A 23,017-nucleotide genomic window follows, 5' to 3' on the forward strand; every position below is an offset into this window, starting at 1 on the left:
ACCCTTAAATAGCTTTTTATTAATAAACTTTATAATCTTTTTCTTTTTTTTCTTTTTTTACCTTTTACTCTTTAAATTAGAATTACTAATATTATTAAAGTAATTATTAATAGCCTTTTTTAACTTTAAATCTAATTAAAATATAATTTCAGCTTTACTTTAGCGCTTTTAAAAAACATTAATAAGTTATTTTAGAAAATCTAATATAAAAAGAATATTTTTTAAAGCTTTTAAATTTTTAGTTTCCTTATTAATACCTATATAAATACTTTTAGTATATAGAGTTCTTTTAAGCTTTAAAATAAAATTAAATATAATAATTTTAAAAGCTTTTTTCAGCTATTTATTAAAGTTATTTTAAAAGTAGTTAAAAACTATTTTTATTAATAAATATTTATAATTATTAATATAAAATATAATATATATATTAAAATATATTTATTTATTATTTTTATAAATAAATACTTTTAAAAAAAAAAAGTTAAATTACTTTATATAGTAATATTTAAAGTAAGTATTATTTTATATAGTATTAAGTAATAAATTATATATAAATAGCTACTTTTTTAGTAGTAGTTAAGTAGCTTAAATAAATTTAAATTTACTTTTTATTATAATATTAATAAAAGTTAATAATAATAAAATATTAAAAGTAAAATAGTAAAGTAAAGAGTGAGTATTATATATTATATAAAAAAGCTAAGTTTTTTATAATTAATAAAGAAGTTAAATAAAAAAAATTAAGTATAATTATATTAAAAGTTATTTATTAAAAATATAATAAATATATATAAATAATAGCTTTTCTTTTTATATATTATAATATTATTTAAAATATAATAACTTTGCTTATTAATAAGAAAGAATAATAAGTTTAAGGCTATAAAGTTAAGGTTTACTTAAAATATAATAAATACTTAAAATAATTAAGCTAAAAAGTATATTTTAATAATAATATTTAAGTTTTTTTAATTATATAATTAGTTTATTAATATTAATAAAAAATACTTATAATAAATATAAGTTTATAAAAATTAATAAATATTAATATAATTGCTTTATAAAAAGTGTATACTAATAGTATATAAATCCTAAAGTAATAAACTATTTCTTTTAATACCTAGCTATTTATAATTACCTTTACAATTACTAATTAATGTTAGCTGGGTTATATATTTAAATATAATATATAGTTTAGGATATTAATGTTTATTTAAGTATGTATTACTTATTAAATTTTAAAAAGCAGCTAAAAGCTGTATTCCTTTAAAGCCTATTTATAGCTATAGGCTTTAATAGACTAATTAGGCAGCTATAAACGCTAATATTACTATTTACACAGCTTTAAGAAATTTATTAAGTATAATAATAGTTTATTTTAAAATAAAGTTACTAATATAAATGCTTAGTTAATAATATAACTTGAAATAAATTTTTTACTTTATATTTTATATTACTATTTATTTTAGCAGCTTTAGTATTAATATATATATTTAGCTAAATTATTTTAATATATAATATTTAAGAGTAATTGTTTTTAAATCCTAAGTAATTATATTGTTTATTAGAAAGTATAAAGTATTTATTAAAAATAAGTAAAGTGTAATTTATTTTATATATAAATTTAAATATATATAAGAAATATATATATTTTTTTGTAAAAATAATAATTAAAAATTAAAAATATTTATTAATTATTATTAAAATAGTTAAATTATAATTATACTTACTTTTAACTTTATATAAACTTACTTCTTTTATAGTTTATTAAAACTACTTTTACTTTTTAAAATTTATATAAAATTTAATTTTAATTTATTATTTAATTAAAGATATTAAATTAAATTAAAAAAAATAAAAACTATATAAAAAGGTTATAATAATAAAAAGCTTAATAAATTATTTAAATATTATAAAAATATATTAATAAAGCTTAAATAATAATATTATAATTAATAAATTATTTAAATAATAAGCTTAACTTTTTTTTTATTTAATAATTATTTTAAATTTTAAATAATATTTTATAAATAATTTTAAAACTACTTTTATTATATTAAAAAACTATTATAATAAATATTTTAATTATATTAAGCTTTTATATTATTTATAAAAATAATTATATATATGATTATAAAAAAATAATAATTTAAAATATTTAAATAATAATAAATTATATAATTAAAAAATAATTTTATTATTTTAAATATAAAAAAAATTTTTTTTATAAAAATATATATTAAAAAAAATTTAATTAATATAATTAATTTTAAATAAAATATTAATTATTTAAAAAATAAATTAATAAATAAAATAGCTTTATAAATATTTAAATAAAATAATTAATAATATAATATAAAAATTATTATAATTTAAAATATTAAAACTTTTAATATAATAATAATTTTTAAAATAAAAAAAGTATTATTATATTATATTATTTTATTTTTAATATATAAATAATTATAAATTTTATTTTATATAATTTTAAATTTAATTTTATTAATAATTTTTAAATTTTTATTATAAAAAATATAAATATATTTATAAAAATATTAATAAATGTTACAAGCTACTTGCTTAGTATTGAGGGTTTAGTAGTAAGGCGCGAACCTGCGGCTTTTAAGCAGTATATTAGTAATTTCCAAGCAGCTTTATTATAAAGAAAAAGCAGTAAATATGCTAAGGGGTTTACTTCTTTTCTTCTCTTTTTCTTTATATTAGTTAATAATTAATATTAAACGCTTTTTATAAGCTATTTTAAAAATTATATTTTTTATATATTAATTAATATTACCCCTTTTTAAACCTGTATAAGTTATTAAGCTGTTAGTGTAGGATAATAAAGCTAATATAGTATACCTTAAAAAACTTATAAACTTTTTTTAAGTACCTATTAAATACATAAATATAAGTAATAAAGTAGCTTTGTATTAAAATAAATAGCTTATTATAAGCTAGCTAGGAAGAATTAATAAGCACTATTTATAATATAAGAATAACTAATTTAGAATTTAGCTAAAGTGTAAGCTAAAGGCTTATATAGAGAGTAGTAAACGAGCTGAAAAATAGTAACTAACCTGCTTAAAGCAGCCTAATTATTAAAAAAAGGAGCTTATTAAAAAGGAAACCTTTTCCTTAGCTTAAAAAATTTAAAAAAAAATATAATAAATTCCTAGTATAAAAGGTAGTAATATTTTATAAACTTAAATATAATATTAACTTTATAAAGAACTATAAGGATAAGTTTTATATAATTTATAAATATTTTAAAAGCACTACTTAAAAAATAAAAATCCTTTACTATATAATAAAAGAGCTAAATAAGAATTATAACCCTACAAAATATATTAAATACTTAAAAAAGCATTTCCTAAATGCTAACTATATAAGAAAAGCTGCTTAAAAGCTATAAAGTATAAAGTAAGGGAATAATTAATATTTTATTACTTTTTTTTTTATTTAAAAAAAAACGCTAACTAAAGTAAAAAGTACCTTTTAGTAAGATTAAGTTAAGCTAACTTTGCTTAAAGGGGCTATTAATATTAAATTAAAAAATAAGGTTATAAGCGTTAATATACTAAAGGAATATTATAAATAAGTATAAAAAGTTATAATAATATTTTTAAAGCTAAAAAGCTTTTTATATACTATAACTATAATAAAACTTTATTACTTACTTTTAACCTATAAGCAATTATTTAACTAAATAAATAGTAATAGGAATATAATAATAATAAAAGTTAGCATTATAAAAGGAATAAAACTTAAATAATAAGCTTATTAAGTATTTAAAAAAGAAAAAAAGTATAAGTATAAAAACAAGCTATATTTTTATTATAAAAAGTAAAACTACTAAATTAATTACTACCCTTTTACCTCAGCTATAAAACTAAATAGTATTAATAGTATTAAAACTAAAAACCTTATTAATTTAAAAAAAAAAATAGCTCCTATATAAAAACGCATGCAGGAGCTATAAAACTAAAACTTAATAAAACTAAAGCTACTTATAAATAAACAACTATTTATAATAAATATCTTTTATAATTAAATTTATTATACTATTATATTAATTAATTAAAGTTATAAGTATTATAGCGCTATTAATAAAAAAATAGTTTAATAATTAGGTTTTCTATATATACCTATCTTCTTTAAAATATTTAAAAAAGCTATTTATATATAAATAAATAAAAATCTACTACTAATTTGTAAACTTATATACTTTAAAATTAACTTAAATAAGTATATTTACTATATTATAACCTATATTATTTTTAAGCTTTAATATAACCTTATATTAAAAAAACTTTAAATAAAAAGAAAAAAAGTAGTTTATTTAGTTAAAAATTACCTTTTAAATATAAAATAGGCTAGGGAAATATAAGTATAGGAAAAGAAGTATAAATCCGCCCTAAAAAAGCTTTTAAAGGTTAGCGCTTTAATAATAAAGGCTATATTTTAATGCATTAAAAAATTTCTTTAAGTAAAGACCCTTTTAGCCGCTATAACTATAATAAATATTAATAAAGCTTTAGCTTTAAAATAAAATCTTTTAAAAATAACCCTTTCCTTAAAGTTAAATTATTAGTAATTTTTTTTTTAATAAAGCTAAGTTAAAAAAGCTTCCTCCTTATAAAAAAAAAGCAAATTACATAATACACCTATTATAAAATAAAATAAGCTAAAAAGAATTCATTCCTTAAAAGCCCTTTTATAAAATATTATAAAAAAAGCTACTTATTTTATATAAAATATTAACAAAGCTATTTAACTAAAGCTATATACAAGCAAGCAGCTTATTAATAAAAGCTTTAGTATTGTTTATAAAAAAGCTTAAAGGCAGCCTTTATTTTTATATAAATTATAAAGCCTTTAATGCAATTATAAAATCTAATAAATACTTATTATTATTAATTAAAAAAACGCTATAAAGCGTTTTAAATATAAAGTAGTTTACTAAGCTTAATATATAAGCAGCCTTTTATAAGCTATATATTTACTTAAGAGATAAGTAAAAAATAGTATTTTAAATTTATTTTAAACTTTTTAAATAGCTAATTACTTTTTTTAAGCTTTTAAAAGCACTTATTACCTTTTAATGCTATATTAATAAGTTTTTTTACCTATATTTAAACCTATTCTGTTTAATATATTTAAATAATATATTTATCTACTCTAATAATAACTAATAAAACTATATATATAAAGTTAAGCAAATATTAACCTGTTTAAAAGCTATTAAGCTAAACTTAAATATTTTTAAATATAAATTTATAGTTTATAAAATTAAATATTTAAGGTTTATTATTAAAATAAAAATAAATATTTAAATAAATTTTAAAAAGCTATAAGTTATTAAAAAATAAAAAGCTTTTTTTATATTATAAAAAATAAAAAGCTTTTTAAGGTTTACTAACTTTTACTATAACTTTATTAATTTTTATAGTAAAATAGCCTTTCCCTTATTAGCCTTTACTAAAAAAAAAACTATTTTTAAATAAAGTAATTAAGAATAAATAGTATTTACTTACTTTAAAAATATATTTATAAGTAAGTTAATACTAACTTAATAAAACCTTAAAAAGGAAACTATAATTAAAACTAACTATTTAAAGTATACGCTTAAAGGCTATTTACTTTAAGCTAATAAATAAAAAAACTTACTCCTTATAGTATATTACTTTAAGCATTTTTCCCTAGCTAAATATAATTATAAAATCTATAATAAAAAGCTATTAGCTATTATAAGCTATTTAAAAGTATAATTAATAAAGCTTAAAAGCTTAAAAAGCGCTTTTACTATTCTTTTTAACTATAAAAACTTTAAATATTTTATAATTATTTAGCGCTTAATAAAGTACTAAGTATATTAATTAATAAAACTAGCTAATTATTAGTTTTATATTTTTTATAAAGTTAAAAAAAAGTATATAAGGGTAAATACTTTATTATAAAGGGAATAAAATATGCTTTAAAACTTAGGTAATAAGCGCTATATAGGGCGTAATATTTAGCTCCTTTGTAAAGAGTAGCTAATTAATGTTTTAACTATTTTACTATTTTTTATAAGTTTAGCTTTTACTTTACCCTTAAGTAATAAATTATTTATAAATAAGGACCTATAAAATACTTAGGATAAAAGTTTAAAAGAAAACCCTAACTATATAGCTATATATTAAATAGTATTAAATAAAACTTATTTTCTTCCTAATTTAAGCTTAATTAAGCATTTACTTTTAAATATTTTAATAAGTAAATATAAAATAACTAAAAACTATTTACTATATTTTAAAAAGTAAATATAAATTTTAGCTTATAAGCTATTATAAATAATACTTATTTAATATATATATAACTTTTATCTTATAAGTTATTTAAGAAAGAATATAATATTAATACTATTAACTAGGTTTTACTTTTAGCCTAATATATACTATATAATATACTGCTTTTTATATAATTGCAATATATATAAGAGAAAAATAATATAAAAATACTAGAAAAAGGAGCTATTAAAGCTACTACTTATTTTTAATAAAATATAAAATAAGCTGTTAATAGACTTTATAATAAATCTATTAGCTATTAAGCTTATAAATCTTTATTTTCTTATAATAATTACTAATTAACTAAATAAAGCAGTTACCTTTAAAGCTATAACTATAATAAAAGCTAAATTCTATATAAAAACTTTTATATATTGCTACTAAAGATTTTATAACTTTCCTTAGCGCTTAGTTAGTAATAAAAGGGCTAATTAAATAAAAAAATTCTAAAAACAGCTTTATAAGTTAATATATATAAAGTAGCGCTTAAATACTATTTATTACTTAGAAATAAATAGTATTATTAAATAAGTAAATTAAAAGGTATTAAACTATTTCTAAGCGTTTATAATGTATTTACAATTTAATTAAGTAAACCTTTTTTTTAATATATAATTAGCTATTAATAACTGGAATACTATAATAATAAAACTTAGCCTATTTTTTTTATAACACAGGTACTATATCCCTTTTATTAAAAAAGTTGCTTTTTTATTAGCGTTTAAGGGAAATTTAAAAATTAAAGCTAAAAACTTTATTTAATAATTTAAAAATACTATTAATTTTACTTAGATAGTAATAGCAGCTATATAGCAGTATATAAAGAATTCTGCTAATAAGTAGTAAACTTTAGCAAAATAATTTAAAGTAAAAAACTATATTTAAATTAACCTTAAAAACTTTATTTTAAATTTATTTAATAAGAAATTAGGATAGCTTTATATAAAATACTAAGTAAAACGTATAATTAGCTTTTATATAGTAAAGTTAAATATTCTAGGCAGAATATACCCTTACTTTTATATAAACCTCTTAATATATGTAGCAAAGAATTTGCTGCTTTTATAATAATTTAAAAACTCTTATTTATTAGTAGTAATTAAAAAATTTAATAAGTTTAAAGCTAAATATTAAATAAAAAGTATTTTTAAAGTTTATAATGCTTAATAAAAAGGCTGCCTGTATTTTAACAGCCTTTAGAAAAAGGAAGTACTAATTAAATAAAAAGGCTATATAATCTCTAACTAATAACTTTTAAAGAATTTATAAAATATTAAAGCTTTAGCTTAGTTTAAGAGCTATTATAGCCTAGCTATAATAAATAATAGCTTAAAAATAGGATATAAAGCTATAAAAAAGCAGTTCTAGCCTTATAATAATTAGAATAATTTAATAAATTTCCTTAATTACTTTTTTTATAAATTTAAAATTAAAAAGCTAAAATTAGTAGTAGCTAAAGTATTATAAAAGGTTTACTATAGCTAACTTTAAACTATAAAAAAGCTTAGAAATATACTAATTTAATAAACTTAATATTAAAAATCTCTTTAATTAGTACTTTTTTATTAAAAAAAATTTAATAGCTATAAACTTGCTACTATTATTACTGTTTAATATTTTCCTAATTATGCTTTATATTATACTTTTTTTATACTTTATATTATATTTAAAGTTAAAAGCTTTTACTAAAATTAGTAGCTAAGATTTTAATTCTATTTTTATAATTGCTTTAAATAGTAATTTAGCTATTAGTATTTTTTATTTATAAAGTACTAAGTTAGCAGCTATTTAGATTATATAGCTTAAGTAAATTAGCGCTTTTAAATTTAAAGTGCTTAAGTATAATATAAAAATACTTATTAATATTTTATATAAAACTAGTAATTTGCTTAAAAGTATTAATTTTTTACTATATTAAATTAGTATAATTTTATATTATAAGTTAATAAAAAAAAAAAGGAAGGGGTATTAAAAAATCTATAAATTTATATTAAAACTATTAAAATCTCCTTTTATTAAAATAAATACTGTATTATAGCCGCTTTTATAAAAGTAATTATATTAAATCTTTATAAATAAAAATATAGCTTTTTTAGCTATAACTAAGCTTATAATAGCTTTATATAAAAAAGGGGTAACTATTTTAGTAATACTTTTACCTTTTATATATATGTATATTATAGCACTATTAGCATTTATTTAAACTATAATAAAACCTAAAAAATATTAATAGCTAAAAAGTAAAAATAGAGTATTATTATATTTTAACTTATTAAAGTTATAAAAATTAAAATAAAGGCATGTAAAAGCTAGTATATAAGCTTTTTTTATATTAATAGCAAGCTAAAAGCATTTATAACTAAACTTGCCATCTGCACTAGTATAAAAATAATAATAATTAATAAAAAATACGCTAAAAGTAAGTATATAAGCTACTTAAAGATTGTTTACTATATATAAAATATAAAAGAAATAAATGTTTAAATTAAAGTTATTAGAAATAATATTGCAGCTGCGAATATAATTAAAAAAATATGTTTAATAAATAGCTAAATAATTACTAATAAAAAGCGTTTTAATATAGGCTTTATAGCTATTAGAGTTTTTAATAAAAGCAGTTTAAATTTCTTTAAGGGTTATAGTATTTGTATAGTTAAAGCTATTTTATAAATTTTTAATTATAATTTTAATAATACTATTATTTTTATTTTTTATAATAATTTTTAAAATCTTAAACTATTTTTTTTTTATAAAGGCAGCTTTTAAAAATAAAGCTAGTAAAGTATTATAAAAAATAGGCTTTAGCTATTTTAACGTAGTAATGTAAGCTATACTAAAATAGTAATTAGTTGTAATAAAAGGTAAAGTATAAATAGCTTTTTTAGTGTAAAGCTTTTCTTAATTAATAAAAGTAGTATAGTAAAAAGTAGCTTTTTTATTACTTAATTTAAAGTTTAGTTAGTTAATAAAATTAATTTTAAATAATTTATTTTAATTCTAGCTTTAATAAAGCTGCTTAGTAATAAAGTGCTTATTAATAAAATGCTTAGGCTTAAGAAATATTATAGTATATTTATAGCTAATTTATAGCTTAATAATAAAAATAAAGGATTTAGTTTTTAACTTTTTTATAGCCTTTATAGTAGTAATTATGTAAGCCGCCTGCTTTATAGGATAGCTATTTTTATTATAAAGAAGATTAGTAAACTTTTTAATACTAGTATTATTATTATTAGTTGCCTATTTATTACTAAATTTTTTTTTATTGTTATTATTTTTATTTTAATTATTTCTTTAGCTTTTTACTTTATAAATTACCTTTATTTTTTAATTAAAATAGTTAAAAACTTTTGGCTTATTTTTAGCTTTATTACTTACCTTAGCAAAAAATAACAGCTTAAAAGCAATAAACGCTTTAAAAGTAGCAATCTTATTCTTAAAAAGCAGCTTAATAATTTTTTTATATAAATAGTTTAGCTTACTTTTTAGAGTTTACTTTACTATAATTAAATTGTACGCTTATAATGTGCAGATTAAGGTAGCTGCTTTATAATAAAAAGAAAGAGTAGTTATTAACTAGTAATTAAAATAAAAAAGAAAATAAGAAAAGATTTAATAAGGTTATAAAAAAAAAAAAATTTAATTTTTAATAAAAAAGTAGCTACTATTTTATATTTAGGAGAGTTAAATATACAAACTACCTATTTAAATAAGCTGCCTAGCTAATTTAACTAAGAGTGTATACTATTTATATTAGGTAAAATTTATAGGGAGGAATAATATTATAGGCTATTTACTTAATATCAAGGGTTTAGTAGTAAGGCGTAAACCTGCAACCTTTAAGCAGCATACTAGCAATTTTTAAGCAGCTCTATTATAAAGAAAAAGCAGTAAATATACTAAAGAATTTACTTCTTTTCTTTTTTTCTTCTTTATATTAGTTAATAATTAATATTAAACGCTTTTTATAGGCTACTTTAAAAACTATGCCTTTTATAATAAATATAAAATTTATTTTTAAAATAATTAATATAATTTAATAAAATAAAATAAAATTATATAAATTATAATTTTTTTAATATAATATTTATTTTTTAAAATATATTTTATAATTATAAATAAATTAAAAATTTAATTATAATAAATTTATTTATATTAAACTTTATAATTAAAAAATAATAAATATACTTTTATTTAAAATATTATTATTAATTTTTATATTTTATTTTATTATATTAATTTAAAATTAATTATAATTATAATAATAATTAATTAATTATTTTTTAATATTATTATAATAATATTTAAATTTATTATAATTTAAAATACTATTAAAAATTAATTATTTATATAATATAAATTTAAAATACTTTTAAAATATATTATATTTTTATAATTTATTTAATTTTAAATTTATTTTATATAATATTCTTTTTTAATAATTTATTTAAATTTAAATTTATTTTATATAATAAAAATTATATTTATTTTTTAAAAAATTAATATATTTTATATAATAATTATTTTTTAAAAAATTAATATATTTTATATAATAATTATTTTTTAAAAAATTAATATATTTTATATAATAATTTTTTTTAATAATTTATTAAACTTTAATAAAATAATTATATTTTATAGTTTTTTAAATTATGAATTTTTTATTTACTTAAACTATCTGTATTATATCTTACGTATTAATGAATCGGAAGTACGAACTCGTTGGGCCCATTCTCTGCAGAAAAAACATTAGCATATCTGGATTCAAAGCACATAAGAGAGATCGACTTACGTCCAGCTGCCGTCGTAGACCCTGCGTGTCTCAGGGGCACCATAACCAGCCTCGTCCAGGGCAGTGTCAATTACCACAGCTGTGACACCAGTCCCGCAACTTGAGATGATGGGTTTGCTCGGATTGACATTCTTTGCTTTGAACAGGTTCTGCAGCTCGTCCTTGGGGAGGAAGGCTTTGGTGTCGGGGTCGAGGACCTCATTGAAGGGAATGTTGATAGAGCCGGGGATGTGCCCGGACGATAGACCGGGTCTCGGCTCCGGGTCCTTGCCAGTCCAGCGCCCACTGCTCCTGGCGTCAAGGATTTGCACGCCCTCTGCACCCTCCTTGTTGTAGTCCAAAGCCACCTCCCTGACGTCCTCGTAGCTGGCAACCTTATCCGAGTCGAGTTTGGGAATGGGGTACGGGTGACACTCGACGTTGTACAGCTCACCACTCTCTGTGGGAAATCCTTGGTCAACCCAGAGACGGAAGTTGTTCAAGAGGTGGACCTTGGGATGGCCAAAGACCTTCAAAGTCCAGCCTACCCGGGGGGCACTGAAGATGCCCAGCTCCTTGGTGTCATAGACAACGACTGTGTCCTCGCGCCGAATACCCAGCTCGCTCATTGCTGCGGCGAAGGTTTTGGGAGCGGGGAGCATGTGGGGGTACTCGGAGTGCTTGTCGATGACCTTGTCGAGGTCAAAGAAGCGGGCCTTTGGGATGCGCTGCTGGCGGAAGGCCTGGATGCCGGTGCGGCGGTCGGGGTCGTTTGGCATGAACCATGCCGCGCAGAGGGGGATAATGCGCGGGTCGGTACTGATGGGGGAAGGAGGGTTCTTCTTGAGGGCCGCGTTGAGCTCGCTGGGGGTCACGAGGTAGGAGGACAGGGAGCGGCGGGAAGTGAAGGCGGCGGCGGCAATGCTTGTGAAGGCGGAGGGCCGGAGAGGCGATCGAGTGGCAGCTCCAGGAAAGGGCCGGAGGATGGCGATGGTGGCCATTTTGACTTCACCGGGTGGTAGCCCCACGGGGAGGACTGAGCCGTCTCTGGGGACAAGTTGAGTTGGATCAGGATCGGCCGATATCGAGGGTGAGGTCGAGTTCGAAGTCGAAGTCGAGGTCGAGGTTGAGGTTGAGGTCAAGGTGCGGAGGTGGGTGCGGAGGCGAGTGCGGAGGAAGAGCCGGGTTGATGTCGTGATTGGGTCTTTACTCAGGTGCCGCCCATGGACCCAGTCTGGCAATTTTGGCAGGCGAAAGGTATAGAGAGAACAGTGGAGAACAGTAGAGCCAAGCTGAAGGCTGCTTGCTGCAGACGAGCAGTGGCACTGGTGACGAGATATCAGATAGACTTTGCCTACAAAGCTAGGTAGCCTACATAGTCTGGTACTCAGCTGATACCCAGCCGGCAGGCCTGGGCCTAGGCCTGAAGCCTGAGAGCAGATCGATCTCACCTGGGGAGCTTGGGCCAACTGCAAATACGCGACCGCGTCACACAACCTCCAAAAGTTTGGTCGTGGTCGGTACATGTGATTGTGGATATAAACACGACCCAACACCACAGTTCGGCTCTGCTCTACACTCAGGTGTCCACTCCCACCCACTCCCACCTTGCACATGCACACATGTGCACACATATACAACAACCGCATGACTATCGCCTCCTCATGTGAAGAATAATACCAAAACCCCCCCACCAAAACACCGCCGATCCCAAACCCCAAGCCATGAAGGTCAAGATCAAGAAGTGGGCGGCTGTGGCAACATGGCGCTGGGACATTCCCGAAGACGATGTCTGCGGCATCTGCCAGATCCATTTTGACGGGTCCTGCCCATCGTGTCGCTTTCCTGGAGACGACTGCGAACTCTGTCAGCCTGCCTGCCCCTACTGCATCTCCCTCCGCCTAAACAGCGTGCTGAATAAAGACATGGCCAGTGTCTGGCAAATGCGGTCACAACTTCCATAAACACTGCATTTCCCAGTGGATCAGGCAGGAATCCGCCAGGGGACAATGCCCCATGTGCCGCCAAAGTAGGTCTCGCCTCGCCCGGAAACCGGTGCCCTGCAATATCGCCCTGCGATGTCCTGCTTTCCTCCGCGCCTCCGCGCCTCCCCGCCTGCTGACCAGTCTCGCAGGGTTCGAGATGAAAGAGCCTGGAACAAGTCGGGGGACCCCTCGGCCTTAGGGAGGCCATCCTTCTTCTTCCCCGTCGCCATTCTCACCTCGGGCTGCCCGCCGGCAACGGACGCGACGCTAAATCGAGGCTGTCCCTCTGCAGAGTCCCTCGCTCATGAGACAAGAGTGCGCTCACCACTCCCCCCGTTGCCCTGCAGTCTGGCCTCCCGCTGAGATAACGTGCGTGGCTGCAGTTCCAGCTGACCAATGCGTGCGACAGAGCTGCCAGCTAAGGAGGAGACAGTCTGTCTATCTTACTCCGCTCACAGAGAGGTGGTATCACGACTCAGATTGCAGCCATTCCAAGGCCGGCGGCCCTGGAGACCGTGCGGCACTACACGGCACTCCGCTCTTATGTCTAGCAATGGTTTCGGGAAGTTGGCTGCAACGTGGCGGACGATCGACATGCCTGTCAAATGTGTTTGTTGGTTATCTGCGGCCCTCCAAGCTCGTAATCGGACTCGGGTCAGGTTCTGTGATATCTCTTCCGTCCTTGACAGAGTGCAGGCGTGTTGGTGGTGGAGGGACGTGGCCGCGAGCCACCTCACCACGCTCATGGTTTGTACCCCACCAACCTGCAAAACGACATACAGTATGATGCAAGGAATGGGAGCATATGCATTATGGAGAGAAGAATATCAAGTCGAGCCCAGTTACCCTCTTGTGTTGTATGCTATTCTGCTGGCTACTGGTGCAAATGTTTCGGCACATGTCGACCGATAACAGAGCAGCCTGTCCCCACCCCCGGGGGCTACTGTAGCTGTGTAGGAGGAACATTCCTAACATCTTCTCCAAAGCTAACAGGGGTTGTGACGTCGCTGCGACCAACCAACAGACCCCAACTGCGCTCGAACAGCCGACCAGCCGCAACTTCACTCACTCACCCTCCTCTGGCCTCCGCTGTCTGCACGCAGGACCGCAGCCACGGCTCTTCACTTCTGTCCTTTTTTTCTTGCCGCCATGTTGCATGCTTTTCCCGCTGCCGATTAGCACGGCTTCAACATGCGAGCGCACCCAGCTTCAGCCGTCTTTCCGTGCCACTTTGTCATCCAAGAAACCAGCGGCCTCCGCCCCGTCTCCCGACCGCCGACACCACCGACACCCTCACCGACACTGTCACCGGCATCACAACGCGTCGACCTCGGCAGAGACCCATCATGACCGGCCCCGACCCATCGCCCGACCGACACCCTCCTCCCGGCCCTGTCGCCGAGCCCCCGGTCGCCACCGAGGGGCAAGCCCAGCTGCTGCCCCCAGTGCACGAGGAACCTCTGCAGCGGTCACAGCCTCCCTTTCAACCACTCTTCACCCTCGTCACCGACAGCACCACCCGCGCAACACATCACCCGCATGTCCACTATATATTCTCAGACGATGACCCTGAGATCCTTACCCAGGCACTCGCACGCCACGGCCACCGAGCCTCCCCGGACGCATCCGCCAACAGGGCGCCGCCGCTGCAAGCCCCTCCCAGCGAGCGCGCCATAGTCCTGGACCTCGTGCCTAACCCGTCGGACAACCTCCAGTCCGCCTCATCAGCCCCGGGCTACGACGTGGCGTGGGTGTCATCTCTGTCCTCCTCATGGGCCGTTGTGGCCGCCAAAACCAGCGTCATGACGGAAGAGCACAGCAACAACCCCAACACCTTGGAAAATGAGAGCGGGGCCGGCCAACAACTAGTCCTCCGTATCGAAGGCGTCGGCGACAATGCTATCTCGTCCTCAGCCGCCGCACCAGCACAAGGACCTGGCACACGGGCGAGAAAGGCCTCCCTCGACGAGCGCGACCTGCGCATGTCTGCCTCGTCACCCTCAGGGGCTGTCCAGGACAAGGCCAAGGAGGACTACGGAGCCATTGTCGACGAGTTTGAGAAGAGGATGAGCGTCCTGCGTAAGGTCGTCGACGCCGGGCTCGAGAGGCAACGAAGCGCCGGGGGTGCTCGTCCATCTGACGACGAGTTGCCCGCTGGCGTCGCTGCGCATGGCTGGAGTCCAGGCCTACGACTAGAATACGGGCAGGAGCAGTCATCCCAGCAGCAAGTTGACGACAAGAGAGCGTTGATTGAGCGGGGCCCTGTTTCTACTGGGTCGGACTGAGAGCTGGCCGCCTCATAAGGGGCTGTTTTGCCTGCACTCGGGTGCGCTTGCCGCAGCCACCACATTATCAGCGGCTGCAGATGGCAAGCCTGACAAAGAGTCGCAACACACATCGTCATCATGGCATGTATGAGGGCCACGGCAGCCGGCGGGGATGCCGTTCTGGGTGAGGAGACAGCGCTCGCCCAAAATGGTCCATGGCGGCGTGAGCAACGTGAATTCGAGAGGTGACTGCGCAGACACAGCACCGTCACCCGACCCCCTCTTGCCCCCCCCCCCCCCCGGGCCGTATTCTGCTGACTGCGATGACACCACCCCATGCCGCATCGTTGGGGTGGAGGCCGGTACCTGATCAACAAAACATTATCATCGCGTCCCTATCGGACCCCGATCAAGATTCTGTGTAGCATTTGCTGCTTCCCAGTGAAAGTCATTTTGAGGCATATAGAATCAAGAAAAGGTCAATTAAACGCCAGTATTGTGATAATGCGAAAGAGTTTCAAGTCCAAGCCCCCAGAACGGATCTCTCCCCACCCAAGAGTGTAATGATCTAATAAGTGCAACATGCCCCGCAGTCATTCAAGCGACCGAATTTGGTATATAACAACTCTGTATCGAGTGCCAACAAACATACAATCCTAGGCTTCTTGTCGGCATCAAGCCGTAATCTCATGAGACTAGGATCAACCTCATGCATTTCATGCAGCTCCAGTGTGTAGCCATATGCTTGGTCCGTGGTGTATAAAGATGGCGGATCCGTGTCAGTTGATATTTCCCAAGGTATTCCCCGCGACCACCGCGTCCTTCATCTCTTCTTCCCTTCGCAGTAGATAAGAGATGGTTCTCGTGGTGGGAAAGTTCACATCTCAATTGACACCCTCTTATAGCCATAGTAGCACAAAAGTCCCAACTAATGGGGATTAATCGACCTCGTTGTAATCGCCACGCTTGACGTCGATGCTGTCGACTGGTACAGGGAGCGTCATGTCCCACCGCCGTCGTTCGGCTGAACCAGTCTTCCAGTTGTTTGACATCACTATCCGACCAGCGAGGCTCTTGCCGCTAGTCACACCGGAAAATCTCTCCAGCGGAGCCGAGTTCTCGTCGTAGTCCTGCCCCACATTCACAATCTTGGACTGCGCGTAGATGTTGGTGACAGGTCGCTCGCCCTCAAATTCAACTGCGCTGCGCTTGGCGTTGGTGTTGGTGTTGTTGTTGTTGCTGCTGCTGTTGAATTTCCCTGTGACCGCCATGTAGACCACTACGATGATCACAATAACGACAACAATGAGAACTTCAGAGGCTGTCAGTATAAAACTCCAGTAATGGATTTTCGAGAGAACGTGTATATGCGTTCTGGGGGGGGGGGGGTTCGTACCGCTGATACCAACACAGTACCACTTCTTCCTTCGTGTCTTCCTTGCTGTTTCGACAGCGACCTCGATCTCCTGGTTACCCTTGTCAAGATTCTCGACAACTTCCTCGCCCTTTTGTTCTATCTGAACAACGGCCTCTTCCTGCTGGATGATCAAGGTATCCATGTCTTGGAAGAGCTGAGCCAGCTCGATCATCTGCTGCTCAATCTTCTGTAGTTCCCGGTGACGATCCTGTACGGCGTTCAGGACAGCTCGTGCCTGACCCTGTCGGTTGCTTTGCATCATAGCCTGCTGGAAAACCTGTTGTCCACCGGCAGACATATCCTCCACGGCAGCGCGGACCTCGCCTTCGTCGGCGTCTGGTCGCACGATGCGGTACTGCCGCTCCATCTGAGACTGCATCTTCTTCCGAAAAGCGGCCTCGACCTGTTGGTATTGTTGGATGGCCTCTTTCAAACGACGGTCGATGCGGCCGACCTGGGGTGCGTTCTTGGGGGTCTTGGCGTCTGGTGAAGACTTCATCTTGCGGACGCGGTCGGTGAGCTCCCGGTACATGGACATTGTGTCGGCGGACAGGTTGTCGAGCTCGCGAGAGGTGCCTGAGCTGCTGGAATCGGTCTCGTTGAGGGATCGATCTTGAAGCATGCGCAACTGGTTCAGGTTGCCGTCGATGGCGTCAATGCCCTGTCCTATCTCTCGGCACTCGTTCAGGATGGCGTTGGGGTCGCTGGCGGCAAAGCTTGCCCCGTTTTGCGAGAGAGGTGCCATCTCAACATTATTTCCTGGTACCCGTCAGATGATCCTGCGCGCAGCGTGGACTGTACAGCCGGGGCTCGTCTCCCGGGTCTGCTTGGCGCAGCACTCACCGTAGGCCCCATCGTAGGCACCATTGTCGTACTGGTTGTAGCCTCCGCCGCCGGGGCGGGGAGACTGACCAAAGCTAGCCTGAGGGGGCGATGCCACTCCTGAAGAGCCGTATTGGCCGGCGGGAGAGTCTTGTTGGGCGTAGGGGTTGGCCCTACCACCGTATCTAGATTATGGTCAGCGAAGAATGTGACGAGAGTCGTAGAACCAATCCATGTCGGCCGGGTCGGTGGTACGGTCTTGGCTCCACCGTGGTTTATAATTGATGGAGAGCAACGTCGTTGCGCAGTATGGCTGGGAAGGGAAAGCTCACCCGTACTGTGGCAATAGGTCAGCGAGTCGGTTCCACACTGGAGTCAAGAAGTGTCATGCACAGTTGGTGTGATGATGGCAATGATGATAGAGACAATGACGATGATGAATGGACAGGTATGATTGGAGATCCACATGATGAGAGGGAATATGGACTGGTACCCGATTGAGCAAGGTTGGGGAAAGGAACCACACGTACACTCATGATGGATGGATTGGATTGGTGAGGGCGTCAGGGCGTCCCCTTGGTAGGCTCAAAGAGCTGACCGTCGGCGACAAGCGACAGTGGTGTAGTCGGCGTCGAGACAACAGGCCGAAGTAGCAGTAGGAGCAGAAGCGATGCGGTGTGCAGTGATGCGTCGAGGTCGAAGTCGAGGTCGAGGTCGGATTCGGATCGAATTGAGCAGCACAGAGACGGAAAGGGGCAGAGGAGGACAGGACAGAGCAGAGCAGAGCAGAATTGGCGATGCCCCCCGTGATGTGGTTCGTCTCGCGGTGTTGAGTGATGATGTGTAAGGAAATAGAATAGGGTAAGGAAACGAAAAGTTAAAACTGCCGGGCTGGAAGAAAGGGGAGTGTTTGGAAAAAAGAAGTCGATGTTGGGTGGTCGAATGCAGGTGGGCCGGTGCGCAAGTTGGCGGCAACGGGAGAGGCAGCTGAAGAAGAGCAGCCAGAAGGGGGGAGGGTGCAGGGGTCTGGGCGCCTGGGGAGCCGGCCTGGGTCTGTCTGGCAGTTCTGGTGGCAGTTCTGGAGGCAGTCTGGGACTGGCTGCCCGGGGTCCTGGGGGGCAGGGGGGCCTGCGAGATTGGCTGCGACAAGCTTGGAACAAACACAGACTCGCCAGTCAGTACGGGCAGGATACCATGTCACCCTCATTCCACGACCACCAACCCGAGCCACTGGTCTATCTTGCTTTGACTATATGTGTATATATATGTGTGTACTATAATGGGTATGATTGTATGTAGTGTATGAATTGATGTGTGTATTCTGTCTGCCATTGGCATTCCTCCAGTTTTGTGTCTGTGTAGGTACACCGTATTCAATTGTTAGTGCGAGGGATGATCGATACCCAGGCACGCAGACCCAAGCACCAAGCACTAAGCACCAAGCATCTCCCGAGTCCCATTGCAATCTCCATCAGCTTATTACTACCACCTCGAATCCTCCATCTTAACCCACCAACACGAGCCGAGCAAATGACCACCCGGGCACCACTTGGACCTGGCTGAATACCGTGTGTGTACCACACGAGTCCAGCTCGCCCCCTTTGCCTCCCTCGCACTGCCCGCGGCCTGCCCGCCAACCAACAGTCTACCAGTGCGTGCATCTCGCATCAACCCCACGTACTTGACGGCTGCGGCTGCGGCTGCGGCTGCGGCTACCAGTGGCGAGTCTGCGAGGGCGAGGGCGAGGGCGAGGGCTGAGTGGGCTGCGAGTGGCGTGCAGAGGCTCTCAGGCTCTCAGGCTCTCAGCATCATGCAGCCCCGTCGAGTGCACAATGCACGACCAACAATGACAATGCAATGCACTGCTCTCTCGACGGGGCGGCGACCTCGCGAGACGGGGGGTTGGGGACCCTGACGGGGCCCGACAGGGACAGGGGCTTCTTCTCTGCCAGTTTCACCATGTCGATCGGCGCCAGACATGTTTGGCCGAAAGATGAACCAGACCACGACCCACCCACCCTGCCGCCCCAGTCCCCACCCTCTCTTTGCTCTGCCAATGTTTCCGCCTAGACTTGCCGTGGTACCACCGCATGGTGTGGACAGCTAGACTATCAGTATGTAGACTAGCCTTTTCCTCGCACCCATCGCCTGTGCTGCTGGCCGAATATTTATGACAAGCGGAACTACACGTCTACAGGACGTGCTCATCCACGGTGGCATCATCATTACTTTCTACACCATCATCGTGTGGCATGGGCGCGGCTTACACTTGGTCAACAGGCATGACCTCAGCGTACACTGTCCAACGCACACAGCCTCGGCTTGACATGGACCTGCTTGTCACTGGTGGCCGCCACTGCACTGTCGAGGTATCAATCGTCAAGCGAGCCCACAGCACCCGCGGTTTTCGACTTGGGATGAAGCAACCACACGCACTGCCCGCCGCCCGCCCGCCTAGCCACATACAGTCAGCAGCCAGTCCTTCCAGTCCACTAAACACGGCACCGTCCTGCGTTAGGTCCATGCCGCGCCCGCGCCGTGTCCGTGTCCGGGCCCCTGGCCCCAGGCCCTGTTCCCGGTCTTGTTGCAAGTCCCTCTGAGACACTGCCGAATCACTCTACGCAACACCATGACCCATCTATCCGGACAGCAGCCAGCCAGCCAGCCCAGCCAGCCAGCCTGGACGCTGACCACACTACTGTGAGACTATAGACCGACTGCGACATGCTCGCATGCTCATAACCAATCTCGTGCCTCTCACGCCTTGCCCATCCCGTCTGGCCATCTGCAGTGATACTCGGCGATGGTACCTGCGGTGGTCCTGAGGTCCTGTGGTCCTGCCGTTCCAGCACTTTGGGACCACGGTCCGCCGCGGCTCAAACCAAGAGGCCATCGTCCCTGGCCAACTACGTCTCGAGCTCTTTGCCAGCCTGACCACCCGCCACTTGCTCTGAAACCCTCCACCACTTGCCATCACCAAACACACCTGTGTCTTCTCTTTCTCGTCCAAAGAACCCGCCCCGCCTTCGTTCCGGGATCCGAGACTCGGCCCTGTCCTGTGCCATCCATCCATTCTTTTTTCGTCTCTGCCCGATCTGTAAAAGCTTACTTCACATATCGTCCATTCATCGTCTGGTGGTACCGACCTATGCGACCCGAGTCCAGCTCTAATATGCTATTGTTCCCAAGTTACACTATAGTCCCTGTCTTCCGTCTTGCTCCCTGAGAGAAGCTGCAGTGCAGTACGGAGTACAGGCCACCGGTTACGGCTTAAAACGTGCGATGAGCCCACCATGATTACCCCCTTCCCCGAGTAGGTGGCCACCACCTGGAGCGATGTTTGATAATTTAACTGAATTATTACACAATCACCTGCCCTTCGCAATGTACTACTCTTTCGGACGCCCTGATAAGAACTGCCACGGAATCAAAAGGTTGATCTACCTTTCGCTGTGGAGAGTGGCTTCTACGAGCAGATCATGATTGTGAATAGGCAGTGCCACTGTTGGGATCCGATGTGATATTGTATCCGGCCCCTTAGAGATGCTGCCGAGATGAAGGCTCCGGGCATCAGAACATCGAGGGCTCTATGTATTACGCTGCATACTGTGAACAGAACCATGTAGCCCTCGGACCCTTGTTATTTGATGTCTTGGGCCGACGTTGATGTTGATTTTGATGTCGATAGCTCTATCATGCAATGCAGATTGGCCGTGGCCCAGCAAAAATGCCCGACTCGATGCACAACTTATTTGATCGGCTCCCCTAATTTCAACCAGAAGATAGATTGAAGCCGTTGGTCCCTGATGCCGTTTACGTATCCGCTAAGCAACGTGAACATGCAAGAGAAATGTCTGCCTCGTGCACTCAGACACATGCACAGCTAGCATGATCTAATAGCAAGAGGCAGTCGGTACTCAGGTGCAGCCCGTGAGCTGGTTCCCTTACCTTCCACAGGTAAGTAGCAGTCAATGGGTGCGTCCTGAAAATGTATTTCTCGATGAGCCCGTCGTCGCCCAAGGTAGCGGACACAGATTAGAGTATCTGATCCAGACCACACAACACCGCAGAATGGCCTACTGACAGGACTGCCTCACGCAACGGCATAGAACGATGCATAACTGACACTCGAATCTTCCAGCCTCTCCACCAGACTACTCCTCTCGTATCGCAGAAGCCGGAAAGGCCCAGCTCCAACTGCTTCCAAGGCCGCCATTGTCACGCCGATGGGGTGACGACCGCACACCGTGTTCTTGGTGATCCTTAGGTTCTCCACAAAGCTGTCATGTTTCCCCGAGGCAACCGCTTCCATGGCCAGCTCATCCAGGATCTTGATCCCCTCATGGATGGGCGTCTCGGTATCCGCTGCTCTCCTTGAAAGCACCCTCAGCTGGTCTATCCTGTCCGCGGACGGGACGTAGGCCGTGTATGAGAAGCGTGAGCCCCAGTGGCAGAAGTCAGAAGACACTACAAACGCGTTGCTTGGGTCTTGGAGGTACTTGGCGAGCAACTGACCAAATTCCTTCTCCTTGGCACCGTTGTTGTCGCCGATCAGGATTGGCACAATGGGCGGAAACCCGTCCGGGCTGGCGTCGCCATGTGTCTGCTCCAGCCTCTTCCATATGTACGGCAAGTGCATCTCCAGGCTGTGCTCGTCCTCGTCACTCGACGCAGGGATGTCGCTAAACTTGCCTGTCTCCCGCAAAGCCTCAACCACCTCGGTGTCCACTGCCAGGTTGCCGAAGGGTGTCTCATAGCTGGCAAAGGTCGTTAATGCGCAACCCTTCAGATAGTACGTGTGAGAAGGCCCAAGAACAAATATGCGCTTTGCGGAAGAGAGGTCGAGAGATTTGTAGGCCCAGGCGGCGCAGGGGCCAGAGTAGGAGTAGCCTGCGTGGCTGGACGGATACAGTCAGCCGGGGGAAGGGCACGATGAGGTGGGGGACGGGCAGGAAGGCATGGCACGGTACTTACGGGGCTATGATGACTCTGGACTTGGGGATGGGTAATTGTTTGCCGTCTACTGTCGCGGGCACCTTTTCGAGAAACCCGTCAAGCTGGCGTGACAAGACGTCGGGTCTGCCCTCGTACCAGCTACCCGCATGGGTAGCATCGCGAGTTCCCTGCTGCGGCATTGCGGATGGCGTGTGTTGGTGTGATATTCTACTTTGTAATGTGTGTATGTGCCTGCCAGCAGAGCTACAGGCGGTGCTTTGGAAGCGTTCAAATGGCCGATAAGTCAGGCGCACGGAGAGGAAGAGTAGGAACGGGAGCGGAGGGGAAGGGAAGACGAATTGAAGATCGTGTGTGTCTCTATGAGCTGTTTGCTACCCCGCGGTGTCGTCCCCGGGGCCAAACGAGGGGCAGCCGTTGTGTGCCTAGGGAAACTACATGTAACGGTACTCCAGTACCTGGGTAGCCCT

At 37.0% G+C, this 23,017-nt stretch overlaps 4 protein-coding genes across 4 annotated transcripts; 1 reads left to right on the plus strand and 3 right to left on the minus strand.

The window, feature by feature from the left end:
• Positions 1 to 11,120: 11,120 nt before the first annotated feature.
• Positions 11,121 to 12,629, minus strand: J7T55_008147 (uncharacterized protein; the record flags this gene model as incomplete). Its single annotated transcript, XM_053134063.1, has 2 exons — positions 11,121 to 12,409; positions 12,479 to 12,629. The coding sequence occupies 2 exons, from the start codon at positions 12,627 to 12,629 to the stop codon at positions 11,121 to 11,123; spliced, it is 1,440 nt and encodes a 479-aa protein (XP_052988174.1).
• A 198-nt stretch (positions 12,630 to 12,827) lies between these two features.
• J7T55_008148 (uncharacterized protein) lies at positions 12,828 to 15,373 on the plus strand (the record flags this gene model as incomplete). The annotated part of the gene is made up of 5 exons (XM_053134065.1): positions 12,828 to 12,937; positions 13,238 to 13,403; positions 13,498 to 13,835; positions 14,082 to 14,217; positions 14,339 to 15,373. 5 exons carry the CDS (start codon positions 12,828 to 12,830, stop codon positions 15,371 to 15,373), a joined length of 1,785 nt encoding a protein of 594 aa, XP_052988175.1.
• Positions 15,374 to 16,293: 920 nt separating this feature from the next.
• Positions 16,294 to 18,130, minus strand: J7T55_008149 (uncharacterized protein; the record flags this gene model as incomplete). Its single annotated transcript, XM_053134066.1, has 5 exons — positions 16,294 to 16,667; positions 16,752 to 17,531; positions 17,616 to 17,779; positions 17,927 to 17,931; positions 18,125 to 18,130. 5 exons carry the CDS (start codon positions 18,128 to 18,130, stop codon positions 16,294 to 16,296), a joined length of 1,329 nt encoding a protein of 442 aa, XP_052988176.1.
• Positions 18,131 to 21,687: 3,557 nt separating this feature from the next.
• On the minus strand, positions 21,688 to 22,729 carry J7T55_008150 (uncharacterized protein; the record flags this gene model as incomplete). The annotated part of the gene is made up of 2 exons (XM_053134067.1): positions 21,688 to 22,492; positions 22,569 to 22,729. The coding sequence occupies 2 exons, from the start codon at positions 22,727 to 22,729 to the stop codon at positions 21,688 to 21,690; spliced, it is 966 nt and encodes a 321-aa protein (XP_052988177.1).
• Positions 22,730 to 23,017: the final 288 nt, after the last annotated feature.

The sequence above is a fragment of the Diaporthe amygdali genome, assembly GCF_026229845.1.
Source record: "Diaporthe amygdali strain CAA958 chromosome Unknown NODE_41_length_355262_cov_61_584611, whole genome shotgun sequence".
In the NCBI taxonomy this organism is placed as follows: domain Eukaryota; kingdom Fungi; phylum Ascomycota; class Sordariomycetes; order Diaporthales; family Diaporthaceae; genus Diaporthe; species Diaporthe amygdali.